This window comes from Cydia splendana, chromosome 22 (genome assembly GCF_910591565.1).
Source record: "Cydia splendana chromosome 22, ilCydSple1.2, whole genome shotgun sequence".
NCBI lineage: Eukaryota > Metazoa > Arthropoda > Insecta > Lepidoptera > Tortricidae > Cydia > Cydia splendana.
In genome coordinates, this window is record NC_085981.1 from 13891831 (window position 1) to 13908140 (window position 16310).

Sequence of the window (16310 nt, forward strand, 5' to 3'; positions counted from 1 at the left end):
CACGAGCGCGCACGCATGTTTGCCTTAGATTGCGCGCCTAATTAGCGCAACCCATGCAAGGTTCGCTAATCGCGTAATCTACGGTAAACATGCGTTGCGTGCGCACCTCACTCGTGGCGCGTTCGCTAGATCCGAATGTGCATATATTTTACTAGTATACCCAGGCCCGCATAGAGAGGCCTTGGGCCCCTATAGGCACTTGGCATGGCACTTAGGTTTCCATCTCAAAACCACCCCCAGGCTCGCTCGTATATACTCGTAAATGACTCTTAACAGTATTTTGCCAATACATTTTTATTAACTACCAACTTGTAAAGAACATAAATATAAATTATAATTACATCAATATTCCGTAGTTCTGTCGCGTTAGGTTCAGAAAGCGGAAGGATTATAGCCGGTTGTTATCTGTCGGCCTCGCCGCGTCACGTTCACACTTGACGTGTCGTCTATCAATACTCAAACTTATACCCTCGTCTCGCAGTAACAAGGTTCAATTTTGAGCAACACATCGTCAGATAATAGGGCGTTTTTCGTAAAACCCTGCTTTGGTTTTCCTCGTCGCATCCTCGGTATCTGGGCTTGTTATTCGCGATGAGCGAGCATACGTCTCTGAACAAAGCTAAACCTAGAAATGCGAAGTTCTATCTTTGTCTCTATCGCTCTTGGAGTGAAGGAGTGAACAGAGATGAGATGGACATATACATATAAAAGGAAAAATAAATGAGACTTGTAGGTCGTACTACTCCAACTGAATAACTTCTATTTCTACTACGGCTACGCGACACGCGGCTAAAGGCTCATCTAGACGGTGTGAGAACTCCCGTACGAGTTACATTTGTGAATACCGATTTTCGGTATGGGAAATGGCAGGTCAATGTACGAAATACTTCGTACTTGCCGTCCTTCTTTGACAACGGCGTCAAACGGAGACCATGTCTTATTACGCTGTTTGATGAGCATTGTGTTCGTGAAGCGATTGGAACACGTCTGTTGTTGCTCCGTACAATATAAGTATAACTTGTACCTTATAGCAACGACTATGTATATAGGTACATGTACGTATATCATATTGTATTAGCAAAAAGGACTGAAGCCAGGATCGATAAACGTGCTCCAGCTCCTCTACTGTAGTCCTTATTTCAAAATGAATCAAGGTCTTTGGCCCTCTAAATCCTCTCAGTCATTTGAACGCGCATAGAATCTTCTGTCTTGCCCAATTTTCAAATAATATATGTATAAGAGGTTGCACGTACCATGTAAAGTATTCTTGCCCCACTGAATCCTGTGTGTTGTATGTAAGTGAAGTTATATGTGTGTTTGTCCGTCTTACTCCACTTACTCGTTCCTTTTTTTGGGCCACATAACAAAAAATACTTGTATAAATACAGTCTGTTTTCATACATTTTAACCCTTAATAAAATTAAAAAAGTGTGAAAAATTATGAAAATTGTACTTAAATACAAAATCAGGTGGGAATAAAGACGCGTTTTCCGGGCGGGGCGTGAATGCAGTATTGTTTCTTTTTAAAATAAAGGAATGTCTCCTTTAAGTAAAATGAGCCAACTTAAGGATTTAAGGTAGTTTCCCTCCAGGACACGACTTATTTTTCCACACTGTATAGTAAAGGTATATAATTTGTTAAGGTTTTGTGTAACCCGTGCGAAGCCGGGGGTACCTAGTATACTATAAAATGCGCGACATTGCAACAAGACAACAGGCGAACTGAATACCCAGATTCCGCATACCAAAGACGATACTATTTATAGACAAAGAAACTTGCCAACGTTTCCCGAAATCCAGGCATTACCATTAGTCCTTGGTACTCACAGTTAGTGTCAAAGTTGGTCTGGGAATGTTCGCAAATTAGCTCAGCTGATCGCTTTCAGTTCGCAAATTGTAACTTGCAGGCCAATTCGAACGAGCCCCTGACATCAAACCGATATCATATCGGCCTACCGCGAAAATCGATATTTCGTTATCTGTCTCTCTATCACTTTTGCATATTCTAGCGATAGACAGGCAGGTAACGAAATTTTAAATTTCTGATTTCGCGGTAGACCCTCAGTTGGCTGTCATTCGCGCGTTCATTTCGTTCTGACTTGTCCGTAATTATATTAGTGTGAGCGAGACGCCCACGCGAATGACAGCTAACTGCCAGCCAATATCGGTTTGATGTCAGTTGCGCGTCCGAATTGGCCTGTAAAAGTTAGAAACTCGCAGCCGTTGGGACTGGAACGTCGTATAAAAGTTGTTCGAGAAGCGTCTATGTTGCTTTAAGTTTGGAAAAGTCTGGCACGTGGCCTAGAGGTGTCTGTTGGAAATTACACAGATTATCTAATTAAATCTTTTGTGACAGCAACAAACTACGGAAGTAGATGGTAAATAAACCACTCTAGATAGCGCAAGAAAATCAATTGGCCTGACAATCGACGAAAACTTTAACTGGAAAGCCCACGTTGATAAAATATCCGTCAAATTATCCAGATTTGCTTATGCTCTCAAACAAATATTAATAAATACCAACTTAAAAACTGCTGTATGTGCTTATCATGCTTTTGCCCAGTCATGGCTGCAATATGGTATCATTTTATGGGGCAATAGTGTAAATGCTAAAGACCTATTTTTACTACAAAAAAGATGCATATGAGTTCTAACCAAGATAAGTAATGAAGAAAGTTGCAAACCACATTTTACGAAATTAAATATTCTCACCCTTACATCCTTATACATCATGGAAACCTGCAAATTTGTCCGAAAACACGAAAACTTATTTGTAAAACCCCAAAATCCCAAACCACAACTACATAACTTACGTATCCGCAATAAACTTGTACAAGCAGTTCCCGCCAACCTACATTTTTTCAACAAAGGTCCTTACTCGATGTCCATTCGAATATACAGGGTGTGGCCCTTAATAAGAGCAAAAAATCAAACTGGAGGTTCCTTGGAGTACCCAAAGTTACCACCAAGTGGTCCCGATGGTTCAAAATTCTTAATTTAGGAGAAATTTTAATTTAAAGTCAAGTTTAGCAAGCAATGGATTTCCACATTGCGTTACGGTCGCTTATCTATCGTAAGATGTCATGGTACCGGGACCTCTTGGTACGCGCCTTTTAGTACAATTTATTTTAAAAATGAATACAGAGAAAAGTAGCTCTTATTATTAGGAAATCAGAACTCATTCAATATGCAATGACACGTTTTGTTTTGTTGACAAACTCGAAAAAACTTTTTTTGCTATGTAATGGAAACAGTTTTTAAAATAATGTATTCTCGTAATAAAAACCTCCATAAAACACTTAACTTCATTACCTACCTATTTGAAAAATGCTTTGAACTTTGTCAATATTGACAACTGTCAAGCGAATGCATAACAATTATTTATGTAATTCAATCTAAACAAGATGACTGAATTACATGATTGAACGGTGGAGCTAGAAGAAGTTCAAACCAAGCTGTTGCACCGCAAATGATTTCCCGATCGGAGGCAGACTGACAGTGTCATCGTCAACGTTGAACGTACTTAGTGCCTAGTGCCACGTTTGCGGGACAACGAGCCTGTAGCCGGGGCCCGGGACGGCGATGCAGCCTTTCAGCCAGCGTGATACTTTTGTATACCAGACAGAAAAGTATAATAAGGCCGGTTATGTATGGTAGCGAGACGTGGGCAACGACTCAAAGACACGGGCATACCATCCAAGTCGCCGAGATGAAGATGTTGAGGTGGATGTGCGGCGTTACCAGGCTTGACAGAATCCGTAACGAGTACGTACGAGGAAGCCTGGGCGTGCGCGACATCACCGATAAAATGCAGGAGAGCAGGCTGCGATGGTATGGTCACGTAAAAAGGAGGCCCTCTGTGGAAGGATGTAGTGCTAAAGGACTTGAGTGACTACAAGTTATCCGAGCACGATGTCGTGGACAGGACGAAGTGAAAAAGGTTAAGCAGGAAAGCTGTCCCCACCACCATGTGTGATAAATAGCTAGGAAGAGAGAGAGATAGACGTAGCTACGACGTGGTCAAAGTGATCTATGTATGAGAAATAAAACTTTCCATTCCAAAAACTTCCTAGAAACTTTCACTTTCCGCAACTTCCTCATCTGTACTGTACATGGCTCTGAAGCGGCCAACTAACCAAATTGGTTGGCCGTTCTTTAGTGTTATCGAAGGTACTTTATCACTGAAAAGAACAGAGGGCTGAGCTAAGATGCCAATCGCTTGCCCGTAGTGAACGAAACGGTTATCTCTCTCCATCACGCGTCGATATTAGTGCGACAGAGGGAGAGAGAGAGAGACACATTAGCGTATCGTTCACTACGGCGCAAACGATTGGCATCTTGGCTAAGCACCCTGTACATATTTTGTACTTTTGCAAAGACTGCATGCAAAAACATCAAGTACGTTGCTTTTTATTATAAGTAAAGTTCATAATTATTATCTCAAACCTTCACGACGATGATAGAGATAGGGACAACAGGATCAGAGATACACTTGTCTCTATTATTGCCAGTTCATAGAAATAATAAAGTCAGCATACGTAAATAACTGTTTGTTTAGAGTCTGTGCGGAAAGAGATGAGTCGTGGAATGTATGGGGCCCAACACATTCTACGACTCTTTTCTTTCCGCACAGAATCTACCACTGTTTTCTACCGGAGTGCGTCGCCTTTCAAAAAGTTCATAATTATTGTATTAAACCTTCACAGTCACAAGACATAAACCACGCATTGCAAATTTTTCAGGGATTGTTTACTCTATTACTACATACATGACAATGTACGTCAAGTTGTTAAATCAAAATAAAGCAAAATAGAAATAATAAAATTAATTATGAACTAATCAATTATGCACGTGAAATTATGTAACATAGTACTATTAACGAAACAAGAGTAAATGTTAACCGACCTTTATTGTCAACTCAGAGCTACGAATGTGGGTGCCCCAAATGTGATTCTGATTGTGACCGTACGCCGTGTACATACAGCCAGATGAATTAGCTGTGAAATTCTTCGTTCGTCTTGAGACTTGAGAAGGCCCTACACCTAGTATTGCACATACATATGATGTCGTGTTGGACCGGAGTCAAACGGAGAACAGGTTGTACTGTCATTCGTAGTCGTTGTCGTGAAAAGGAAACATTCTTACAAAATTATAAAAGTGCAAGTTTTCTCGTGAATCGTGAAGTGGTTATCCAGTAAGATTGGCATAATTACTATCAGTGATTTTATTAAAGTGCACAATTTTAGTTGGAACTGCTTAATAAATTAGCTCAAGTTACTTTATAGCATTTTACTCATTTCGTCCTTTTGCCCATCAGGTCTATTTGATAAGAAAACTGTTAAGTAATGTTGAAATATGTGACCATTTAATTAGAATTGCATTATTATGTTTAAAAAGCAATTTTGATGTATTTAATAGGTTTTTCAATATTAAAATAAATAAAAAATAAATAAATAAATAAATAAATATTATAGGGACATTCTTACACAAATTGACTAAGTCCCACGGTAAGCTCAAGAAAGCTTGTGTTGTGGGTACTCAGACAACGATATATATAATATATAAATACTTAAATACATAGAAACAACCATGACTCAGGAACAAATATCTGTATCATCATACAAATAAATGCCCTTACCAGGATTCGAACCCGGGACCATCGGCTTCATAGGCAGGGTCACTACCCACTAATATTATTGATAACGATCGTAAATGTCAATGTCAAGTAATCCGACTAGACACATAATGTCTGCAGTACATTGCTGGGTCGATTAGTTTTGTTAGAAAATAATAAAAAAATAAAATTTCATTTTAATTAATTGAAACTATTTGGACTTAATTCCTGATTAGTTAAAGGGTATGTAGTTTAATTTTTTGCTCTTATTACAGGCCACACCCTGTATAACCACATCCCCCAGTATATAAAAAATGAAAATAAATATTATAGCTTTGTAAATAAGCTGAAGACTTACCTTTTAACCGAATGCCCATACACTCTGCAAGAGTTTATGGACAATTAAATATTTATATTATTATATTAGTTAGTTTAATTACCCAATAGAATATAAAGTATGTACCCTAAGTACTACGTATTAGTACATTATTGTCGAGGTTCGGAAGTAGCTACTTGCAGGCTGAGGATTCGTTTTAAACGGACGACCTTGGGAGTCCGTTTAATTGAATCCGAAGCCAGCAAGTAGCCTTCCAGCCGAGTCATATATAGTGCTTTTCTCAAAAATGGTGCAAGAAATATAAATATCATAGAAATATTTTACAAAAGCAACGTTCTTACGTATATATTTTCACAGAAAAAAGTAGAAACAATTGAAAAAATTAGCTTTGCCGCCTTTTTATTTTTTTAATAAAAAAATAGAAGTGTATTTTTCTGCCGAAAATACGCCAACCTATTTGAGACAGCTAAATAGTCGCGGTACTAATCATCTGTTTGGCTGTTTAATGGGCCTGTGCCTTCATTTGATATGGCCATTTCAACTTTTAAAAAGTTTGGAACTCGACAAATAATGGAATTTGTATGCAACATTGCAGTCCCAAAATCGAGACTGCAATGTTTTTAACTTTTTAATTTTTGACTGACCATAAACTACGCGCTTCGCGACGTATTTTTTAAACGGCAAAGTCGACTTTGCCGTCCATTTTTGAGAAATAGTACATTATTGTCGAGGCTCGGAAGTAGCTACTTGCAGGCTGAGGATTCGTTTTAAACGGACGACCTTGGGAGTCCGTTTAATTGAATCCGAAGCCAGCAAGTAGCCTTCCAGCCGAGTCATATATAGTGCTTTTCTCAAAAATGGTGCAAGAAATATAAATATCATAGAAATATTTTACAAAAGCAACTTTCTTACGTATATATTTTCACAGAAAAAGTAGAAACAATTGAAAAAATTAGCTTTGCCGCCTTTTTATTTTTTTAATAAAAAAATAGAAGTGTATTTTTCTGCCGAAAATACGCCAACCTATTTGAGACAGCTAAATAGTCGCGGTACTAATCATCTGTTTGGCTGTTTAATGGGCCTGTGCCTTCATTTGATATGGCCATTTCAACTTTTAAAAAGTTTGGAACTCGACAAATAATGGAATTTGTATGCAACATTGCAGTCCCAAAATCGAGACTGCAATGTTTTTAACTTTTTAATTTTTGACTGACCATAAACTACGCGCTTCGCAACCTATTTTTTAAACGGCAAAGTCGACTTTGCCGTCCATTTTTGAGAAAAATATGTTGCCACGCCCTTGTAGGGTCCATGCTGTACCCAATTTTTTTTTTAACACCTTTGTAAACCATGGATGCAATAAATGATTATGATTATGAAAATGATGTTGTAGTTTTAAGAATAATTTAAAATTTGCATGCTGTCATGAGATAGCGGATCAGGGTGGATCAATTACATATTAACCTAACTTTAAGACCTGTAACCTGTAACTAACCCTTTTCCTGCAAATAAATATGATTATGATTATTATGAGAAGATGCAATTAATTAGAGGATAGTGCCCCGGCCTAGAGCACTATATTATATTATGGTGGATAGTTTGTTTTTGTTACGCAATAACTTAATTAAATTGTTCTAATTTAAAATTTAAATGAAATTAGGTAAACGTGTAGTTATTATATTTTATTCATTAAATGAAGAGCGAACTACTATTAAGTTTACTTAGCGTCACTTGCACCGTCCCACTAACCCGGGGTTAACCGGTTAAACCGAAAACCCAGTGTCAAATTGTACTGGTAACCATGGTAACTCCAGGTTTAAGCGGTTAACCCCGGGTTAGTGGGATGGTGCAAGTGGCCCTTATAGTAATAGTAATAGGTTGTAATGTAAAGCGACGTTGATAGTGCACCCGGTCCATTCATCCACCTGTGGCCCGCCGGCTATAAATATGCAGGCGCGGATATCGCGATATTCGCGAACCGATGTTCACGTTCCGATGAACAGGGGTGAGGGTGACACAGTCTCCAGACCCGTGCTTTACTTTCAAGCTAACAATTATATTATCTGTACGATGTTGTAACATGTTGTCTAAATCAAGTTCTTTTCGTAAAACGGCCCAACTATAGTACAAATGCTCCAAGCTACTCAAATCTCTTCGTTCAAGTGTGACTCTTATCTTATCTGAATCTCGTGAATGGCAAAACACTTTTATAGATTGAATAAAAAACACAAACAAAACAAAAAAAAATGGTATTTGGTATTGAAGATTAGAGATGCAACGGATAGTTGTTTGGCCGGATACCGGATATTCGGCCTGTCCATCGGCCGAACCTACCTACATTTCGGTTTTTCAGGTGCGCATTCTGCAGGTTTGACCTGTTTCCTAGTGAACGTTCGCGCGGACACATTTCTAGGTTCCAAATGAGTGCGCGTGCAAGTCAGTGGAATGTTTGAATTGTTTAAAAATAATAAACAAGTACGAGTATGACCGTGTCTGATTCTTAAATCCAATTCGTTTACTCCAAAATCAAGGAATGTAACTATCCGGTATCCGGCCGGATAGTAAAATAATGGCCGGAAAGGCCGGATACCGGATAGTAACCGAAATAACCGAATATCCGGTGCATCTCTATTGAAGATACTTAATTTTGTACTGTACAGTCACCTGCATATGCTACTCTTCGAAAGCCGCAAAAATATGTGACACACTCTTAATTATACTCTACAAATAAGATCGTGGCAGATATTTTGCGGGCTTCGAAGAGTAACATATTATTGCAGGTGACTGTACTCGTGGACCGTAGTTGTAGTATTGGACTATAAATCGGGTGGTTTACCGGCTCTCGTACAAAATTTTCAAAATTCGTCTTTCTTATGCTCATTAAGACATCACAAAAAATGTTGCAACTATCGATCCCAACACGATCCCCAGCAGAGAGTGCCGTAGCGTGGCGTGGAGTGGGTTCCGTGTTGTGTAGGGCTCTCGGGCCGCGGGGTCACCGCCCCAGACTAATTGTGTCACCCGGAGCACCCCGCCGCAAGGTCGACGAGAGCGAGCTCCATTCTTTAATTTTCGAAAACTGGGCGCTGGGTGTTTATAAGATGAGCTAAAGTTTGTTTAAACTAATTATGCGCCACACTTGCTTGACAAGTGTGACGCCGCTACTATAAACTTCATGTTTTCATAGCATTTTGTTTTGAGGTTTAAGGCGTTACTTCCACAGTTTTCACACTCTATCGCTTTTTTATGATAGACGCAAACGAGCAGACGAATCGCCTTATGGTTAGCAATTGCCGTCGCTCATAGATGCCCATAACACCAGGGGGGTTGCAAGTGCGTTGCCAGCCTTTAAGATGGGGGTACGCTAATTTCTTGAAGGTCTGAAGGTCGTATCGGTCCGGAAACACCGCGGGCGAGAGTTTAGCTATTATGCGAGGCAGGAAGTTTTACGAGAAACGCAACAGTTGAGGACTGCCAACCATCTAAGTGGTGGTGGTTGCAGACTTAGCCCAGACGGACTCTTCTATGGCGGTCAAATTATAACACCGCTATCAAGAAATATTGCTAATGTATCACACGGTCACGGAAATGATCGCTTTGGAAGATACATAAAAATGGGGTATCGAGATTGTCTCAGGAGTCATGTCATGTTTAATAGTGTCAGTTGTCAGATTTTATGGCTTCGTTGACATGTTTAAGCTACATTGTTAACCGACAGTGAAACAAAAAAACAACGGGTTGCACTCCGGGAGTGCCGACAGAAGTGAAAACTCAATGACTAGTCCAAAATGTCTGCAGCACTATGTATAATTGACCCATCCTCCTTTCTATTAAAAAAACTTTTGTTCCGAAATTGCTGGTCAGTGAGTTTGTTTAAAATTCGAAATTCAAATTTGTATAATGGTTTAAAATTCGAATAGAAATTGTAAAGTTACCTTTGGTCATGATATTTTGAGTTTTATTCACCAGTACTAGAGTTCACTTTCATTAGCGATTTCATCAAGATGTAGCTTTATTGAATTATATTTGAGTGATATAAAGTTAGAATGTAACTGTGAGATCCTCGTATTTCAACCCGTACAAGATTAGAACCTTTTTCATGTATGTAATGTCATTGAGTTTTTCTTTATTGATTTAAATGCCATCTAAATGAGTGGCCATCTAAACGTTACGGTCACATGATCGCGTTACGCGTTACGCTGTCTCGAGTTTATCATTTTTTCCCCACCTAAAAAAGTGCCCAGCGCCCCTAAAGAAGTTTTCACTTCAATAAAAGATTCCAGCGAATTGAGAACCTCCTCTTTTTCCTTAAAGTTGGTTAAAGTAGTAAGAAAATAGGTGGTTTAAGTATAGTTTTCAAACGTCGTTAACTGTTACAGATGTTACCAAAATATTACCGAGGCAAGTCTAATAATAAAAAGAATCTGATTTGTTCCCTAGTTATGTTTCGCTCGTTATTGTACGGAACCACTCGACTCCACCAAGGGATCCCGACACTACACCCTACTCCCTACTCTAGCTAGCCCGATCGATACCTAGAGCTCGCTAGACGAGGTTTTCTGCTGCGTACCGTACCAAAAACAACACGAACACGGAGCACGTTTTCAACAATACACGTTTTTAGAAAAACTGGCTGCGAAGTTATTTGCGAAGCTAAAAATTCATAGATATCCTGTAGCCACACGTCGAAAAATGCCAAGAAAAATGCAATTTTGTCAAAATAAAGCTTCAAAATCCCTCACGCTCCTACTCTGAATCTATCGAAATTTAAACTACTTTGAATCTGAACAGGTTGCGTAGCCAAGATGACAATCGTTTGCTCCGTGGCGAACGATACGATAGTCTCTCTCTATCACTCTTCCATGATAGTGCGACAGAGACATTGGCGTTTCGTTCGCTACGGAGCGCAAGCGATTGGCATCTTGGCTTATCTAAGTTATCTATCACCCAGAGATGCATCTCTTTTCTTTCAAAGATTCAAAGATTTATTTGTTCAACATATGTAAGTTACAAGATGTTAAATAAATGTTTCAGTATCACTATGCTGTGGCTGTATTGGTGTTCGTTCGATTTTAAAACAATAAATTCAGCGTTATTTCTTATTTCTTACACCGTTGATTCTTAATTAGACTGCCTTGTTTAAGGCTGGCGTCCACTAGACTCGCCGAGTCGAGTCGAAACACGTAGCCGCAGAAATTCGCCTGACGAGCAATACGCGCGGAGAGTCGAATCGGCGCGCCGCGGCTATTCGCCATAGATATGAGCGCCGATAGGCATTTAGCCGGCGGCGGCGCGCCGGTCAAAATCGGTCGGCGGCGGCGGCGAATCGGCGGCGTGGCCTTGAAACACCTTTGATTAATGAAAAACTAATTCAAACTAAAATTTTACTGAAAAAACATGGTTTTGCTGTAAGAAAGCTATAAAATAAGTGAATTTTTCAATTACAAGCAAAATTGATTGAATAAAGGTACGAAAAAAGTTTTATATAGCATAAACGGTATCGCGCCGATCGCGCAGCAACAGTGGCGGTCTTAATCTTGGCAAGGCCCTGGCCGGAAGATCTTTGCGAAGCCCTTATCTTTTGTGCTAAGTAAAAAGTAGCGGATTGACTGTATCAGGGGAACGTCTGGTGTCTGGTCGACATTCCAAAGAGCCGAAGTGAGGAAAATTCAAGCTCCGTCATTAGCCAATATCGACCCAACAAACCGATTTATGTCAAAAAGTGAGGCCCAAGGCCGAGCTCCAACTAAAACCGTAGACCTGATTCCGACGCCTTCCCATGCGAGGCCAGAGGCTGAGCTGCAGGTAAGCATACAGCTTAGAATCGAACACCAAATATGAGCTTGGCTGACGGCCGAATGCCCGGAGCGCCTTTTACGGCGCGCTTCTATGTGAGGCCGAAGGTCAAGCTGCAAGAGAGCAGAGCTTGGAATTGAACTATTGGTCCAGTGTAAGCAATTCCGAAGGCCGATAAAGACCGAGGCCATAGTGTTAAAGACCTGGAGCTTTTCTGCAGGTGCATTCGTGTGAGACCAAAGGCCGTGCTGCAGTGAAGCTAAGATCGGAGAAGAACCAATGACCAGGCATTTTAAAAGCGAGCCCGAAAGTTAAGCTCCAAACAGGGCCGAAAACTTACGAGGTTCCGATAGCGTCTTCTATGCGAGCGATGCAAGGCAAAAGATTGGGCTGTAAGAGAGCAAATTTTGAAATTTGAACAATGGCCAAGCTTAAATGAGTAATTTCCGATGCCCTTCCGTGCGAAGCCAATGGCCGAACCTTTGGGCGTGAAAAGGCTTAATATCTGAAATTAACCCTTTTACACCTTTTAAAGACATTCAAACCATGCTTGCAATGATTAAATTCGCGGTGAATGACGGATGAGCTAGCCAGCTGGCAAAATTAGTAATTTCGTTGCCCTAACACTAGCAGCGCGGTTACCAAACAGAAAAGTTTGAATTTACCATCAATATTTTTGAATTATATGGACCTAAAATACCTTTTGAATGTCTATAAGCTATTCAGAGTAGCGCCGTTAAACATCTAAACTAGATAAAATATATATTATCTGATTCTGAAAGTAGTAGTATCTAACAAGGTCACGCCGATGCCACGCCGATAGGGCAGCGTCGGCGGCGGCGGCGCGAAAATTTTGTCGGCGGCGGCGGCGCGCCGGCGCGGCGCTCATATCTAATTCGCCAATGGACGCAGTTGCATAGAAAATATAGGAGGCGAATTATTGCGATTCGATGCGTTTCGCCTCGGCGAGTCTAGTGGACGCCAGCCTTAACACTTTAACACTGATTTACTTTAGACTTAAGGAGGCAGGATATTTTTGCAGGTGACTATTAAAGGCCGAAACACACCAGATGCATGTACGACCTTTGCCACCTGCGCAGAGCGCGAGCACAAACCATTTGTAATGTTTGGAATTATATGTCAGCTGTCACATTGCTTGACAGCTAACAAATAATGCCAAACATCACAGCCGGCATGATGCTCGCGCCTCAATTAGTTTCTTCGAACTTTGATAATTAATAACGATAATTATGTTTAAATAGCAATCATAAATCAAAGACATCAAAACAAACATAAAACCTTCCGCAACCGCGTTTTTAAATCACAATACTCGCTCCCCTTTCGATCGTAATTCAAAACGTATGTCCCCTTTACCCACGTAACCGACGTAGCGTCTCGCTCGCGCGCGTCCCACGCCCTCGGGTGCGAGGGTGACGGACGCCGCGGTGTTTACGAGATATTTGTGTCCGTGCCACGTGGATACTGCTATAAACAGATACGTTGGATGCTGATTAAAATATTGACTAGAATCCGCTCGCGACGTTTTCGCTTAGAAGGAGAAAAATTCCGTTTTCACCCCTAAGTGCAGGGGCTTCAAACTTTTTGTCACGGGGTCCCAGGCTAGGACCTCGCTTTCTTTTGGATTCTATGGAATTTGACTTTTAGCAGGCCATAGTTTGAAGATCCCAGTTTTAATGTTGAATTTACAAAAAAATCATTCATTATAGTATTTTTTTAAACTCGAAGAGTGTCAGGCACAGGGGTGTCATCTCCATATAATTTATAACCTTAAAACGTCAAATCTCGCAATTTTGTACTGAGATATGACTGAGATGACATCTGTCAGCATACCTTCGAGTTTGAAAAAGACTATAATGGAACTTTACAACTTTTGAAGAGAAGGCTTTACTTCAAGTTTCTAAATCTAAACTTATATCGACCGGGAACCGTGATTATCTTTCACGGTTCATATCCCGATCGATATTTATTTATTTATTTAAGCTTTTTATTTCTTTAATAATACATTATAATATATACAATACAATTAAATTAAATTTAAATTATACATTTTACCATTATACAATTATTGTTGATATAAAATTTGATTATTATAATTTTTTTACTTTTCAACTTTTATTATTATAAAAGACCTCTCGACGAGTATAGGCCTCCTCCATTTCTCTCCACTTTTTCCTATCTTGGGCTATTCTTGTCCAGTCGTCGTTTGTAAACTTTGTAAGTTCGTCCGCCCATCTTTCTAAAGGGTGACCTCTTTTTCTTTTACCGGGGGGGCCAGCCCATGTTGAGATTCTTTTAGTCCACCTTTCTTTGTCGTGGCGTGCAACATGTCCGGCCCATCTCCATTTAAGCTTTTTGCAGTGGGTTAGAGCGTCAATGACTTTTGTCTTCCTCCTTATCTCGGTATTTCGTTGTCTGTCCCTGAGTTTCAGATTAAGAATACTGCGTTCCATGGCTCTCTGGCATGTTTCAATTTTTCTTTTTGTGTGGGTGTTGTAGATCCAAGTTTGGCTTCCATACGAGAGACAAGGTAAAAGGCATGAGTCTAATAAGATCGATATAAGTCTAGTGAAATCAACGTGAATTATTCAAAACTGTTATTCTAAATCGTAAGCTTAGGATATGTGTTGTCCGGGTCAATATCTATGTAGCGGGTCTCGATTAAAGTTTTTCATTTGGTGTTTCCCTTGAGATTGGTGCTGTCGAGGTTTCACTAGGTTCACTTGTGAGAGGGAGTCCAGAAATGGAAAGCCTCATGACAACCACGAACAATTGACCCACTCCCAAAGTCTACCTAGTGCGTGACGTCAACTCTAATCGTTCTATTTTAGCCTGCGGCACAGAATACGTAGTAATGCATACTACGTACCCACAGAATTCTCACTGTCTAATGGCTTTACAGACTTTGCAATAAATCGCATGCGATTTTCGATACATTGCGATTAAGTAGGAGTAATTAATTCAATCAATCGATGAAACGCCGCAATTCATCAAAAGTCGCATGCGATCGGTGCAAGTTGCAACACAAGTGACAGAGTAATCAGTTGTCCCTCGAATCAGTCTTAGCTAATATTTTTATGTAACCGATGATTTTATTGATCTACTAAGTTCTCTAAGCGCCACTTGCACCATCCCACTAACCCGGGGTTAACCGTTAACCCAGTGTCAAATCGTACTGGTAAGCATGGTAATTCCAGGTTTAACCGGTGTCAAATTGTACATATTTGCGGGGTCTTGAAGAGCCGCAGTTGCAGGATCTAAAGAGCAGATCTAAAGGCTCCGTCACACAAGCGCTTTTGCGGGCGGCGCGTGAGCCGCTTTTACATATAACACGCTCACGCCCCGCCCGGAAAACGCGCCTGTGTAACCTTAAGTGTGCCCTATGAAGGGTTAAGGATTGATTTCTGAGGATTATAATAACGAATATGTTTGTTTCCAGGATGGAGATAAAGCTAGAGGGCCAAGAGGTCCGGCCGGTGAAGGAGCGGAAGAAGCACGACCGCTTCAACGGCATGAGCGAGGAGGAGGTGGCGCGCCGCACGCTGCCCGACCACCTCGCCGAGAACCTCGACATCATCATTGTGAGTACGATCACCAACACACACCAACATACACACACACTTGCTCGGAGAGAAGCTCAAGGCGCTCTGTTGTCACGCGATACGCGATACATTACACCAAACATGCTAAGCCCCGTACAGAGATCTCCTGGCTCCTTCCTATTTACTTGGGGTCGGCCCCTCTAATCGTCTTCTCTGATGTTAAGTTTTCTTTCTTTATTTATGTCTTTTCTGATTTTCTCACAACTGCCGTCCAGGTAATCTGGGGTCTACCTGGTCCCCGAGCTGCATCAGCCATTACCAGGACCTTTTTGACCATGAGTTCTGGTGGTCGTCGCATCACATGGCAATACCACCTCAGTAGGTTGTCTACGAGTTTTTCTCGACCTCGGAATACCTCCATCTAATCTCGAATAAAATAAATAAATAAAAATGATATTAAATACGTAATACAGAGTGAGGTTGCTAGGTTACCGGCATTGTTTGCATGCGGCGAACGACTCGGTGTGATTACTATAACTTATGGAAACGGTGTGACTGATCGAGAGCTTCCCTTTTGATGTTCAAGTCCCATTAGTAACTCGTGTTACATGCCGTGCTGCACTCGAAAGCTTAATCAAATAGTTTGGTAGTAAAATTACACCGATTAGGGGCGCCACTGTTTAATCTCCACGCCGAAAACCAACGCGATGTCCAACCAGATGTCACTCCTAGGCAACTAAATACTAGTGGCTTTGTGAGCTGTAGACCTCGCGACAACCTTCATAGTTAACCTTAAAAAAATAAAAAATACGTTGAATCATTGCCCCAGCGAAGTTACAATTGCAATCGTCTTATGTGCCATACACCCTGCGTGCACTTCAGTCCTTTATGCTTACTTACGCCATTTTGAATATCTATCTAATTACCAACATTGCTTACACAATACTACATATATGACAACGACATGCATATCGCAGAGTATGGCTAAATGTTGGACAAATCC

The 16310-nt window shown here is 40.6% G+C and overlaps 1 protein-coding gene across 4 annotated transcripts in view; it reads left to right on the forward strand.

Annotated features, from left to right (window-relative positions):
* LOC134801412 (trithorax group protein osa) overlaps positions 1-16310 on the forward strand; it is a 65864-nt gene that overhangs the window by 24953 nt on the left and 24601 nt on the right. For all 4 annotated transcript variants that reach the window (XM_063773950.1, XM_063773951.1, XM_063773953.1 and 1 more), the window contains exon 3: positions 15205-15346. In XM_063773950.1, coding sequence (XP_063630020.1) covers positions 15205-15346 — 142 coding nt within the window. The remainder of the gene's footprint in view (positions 1-15204; positions 15347-16310) is intronic.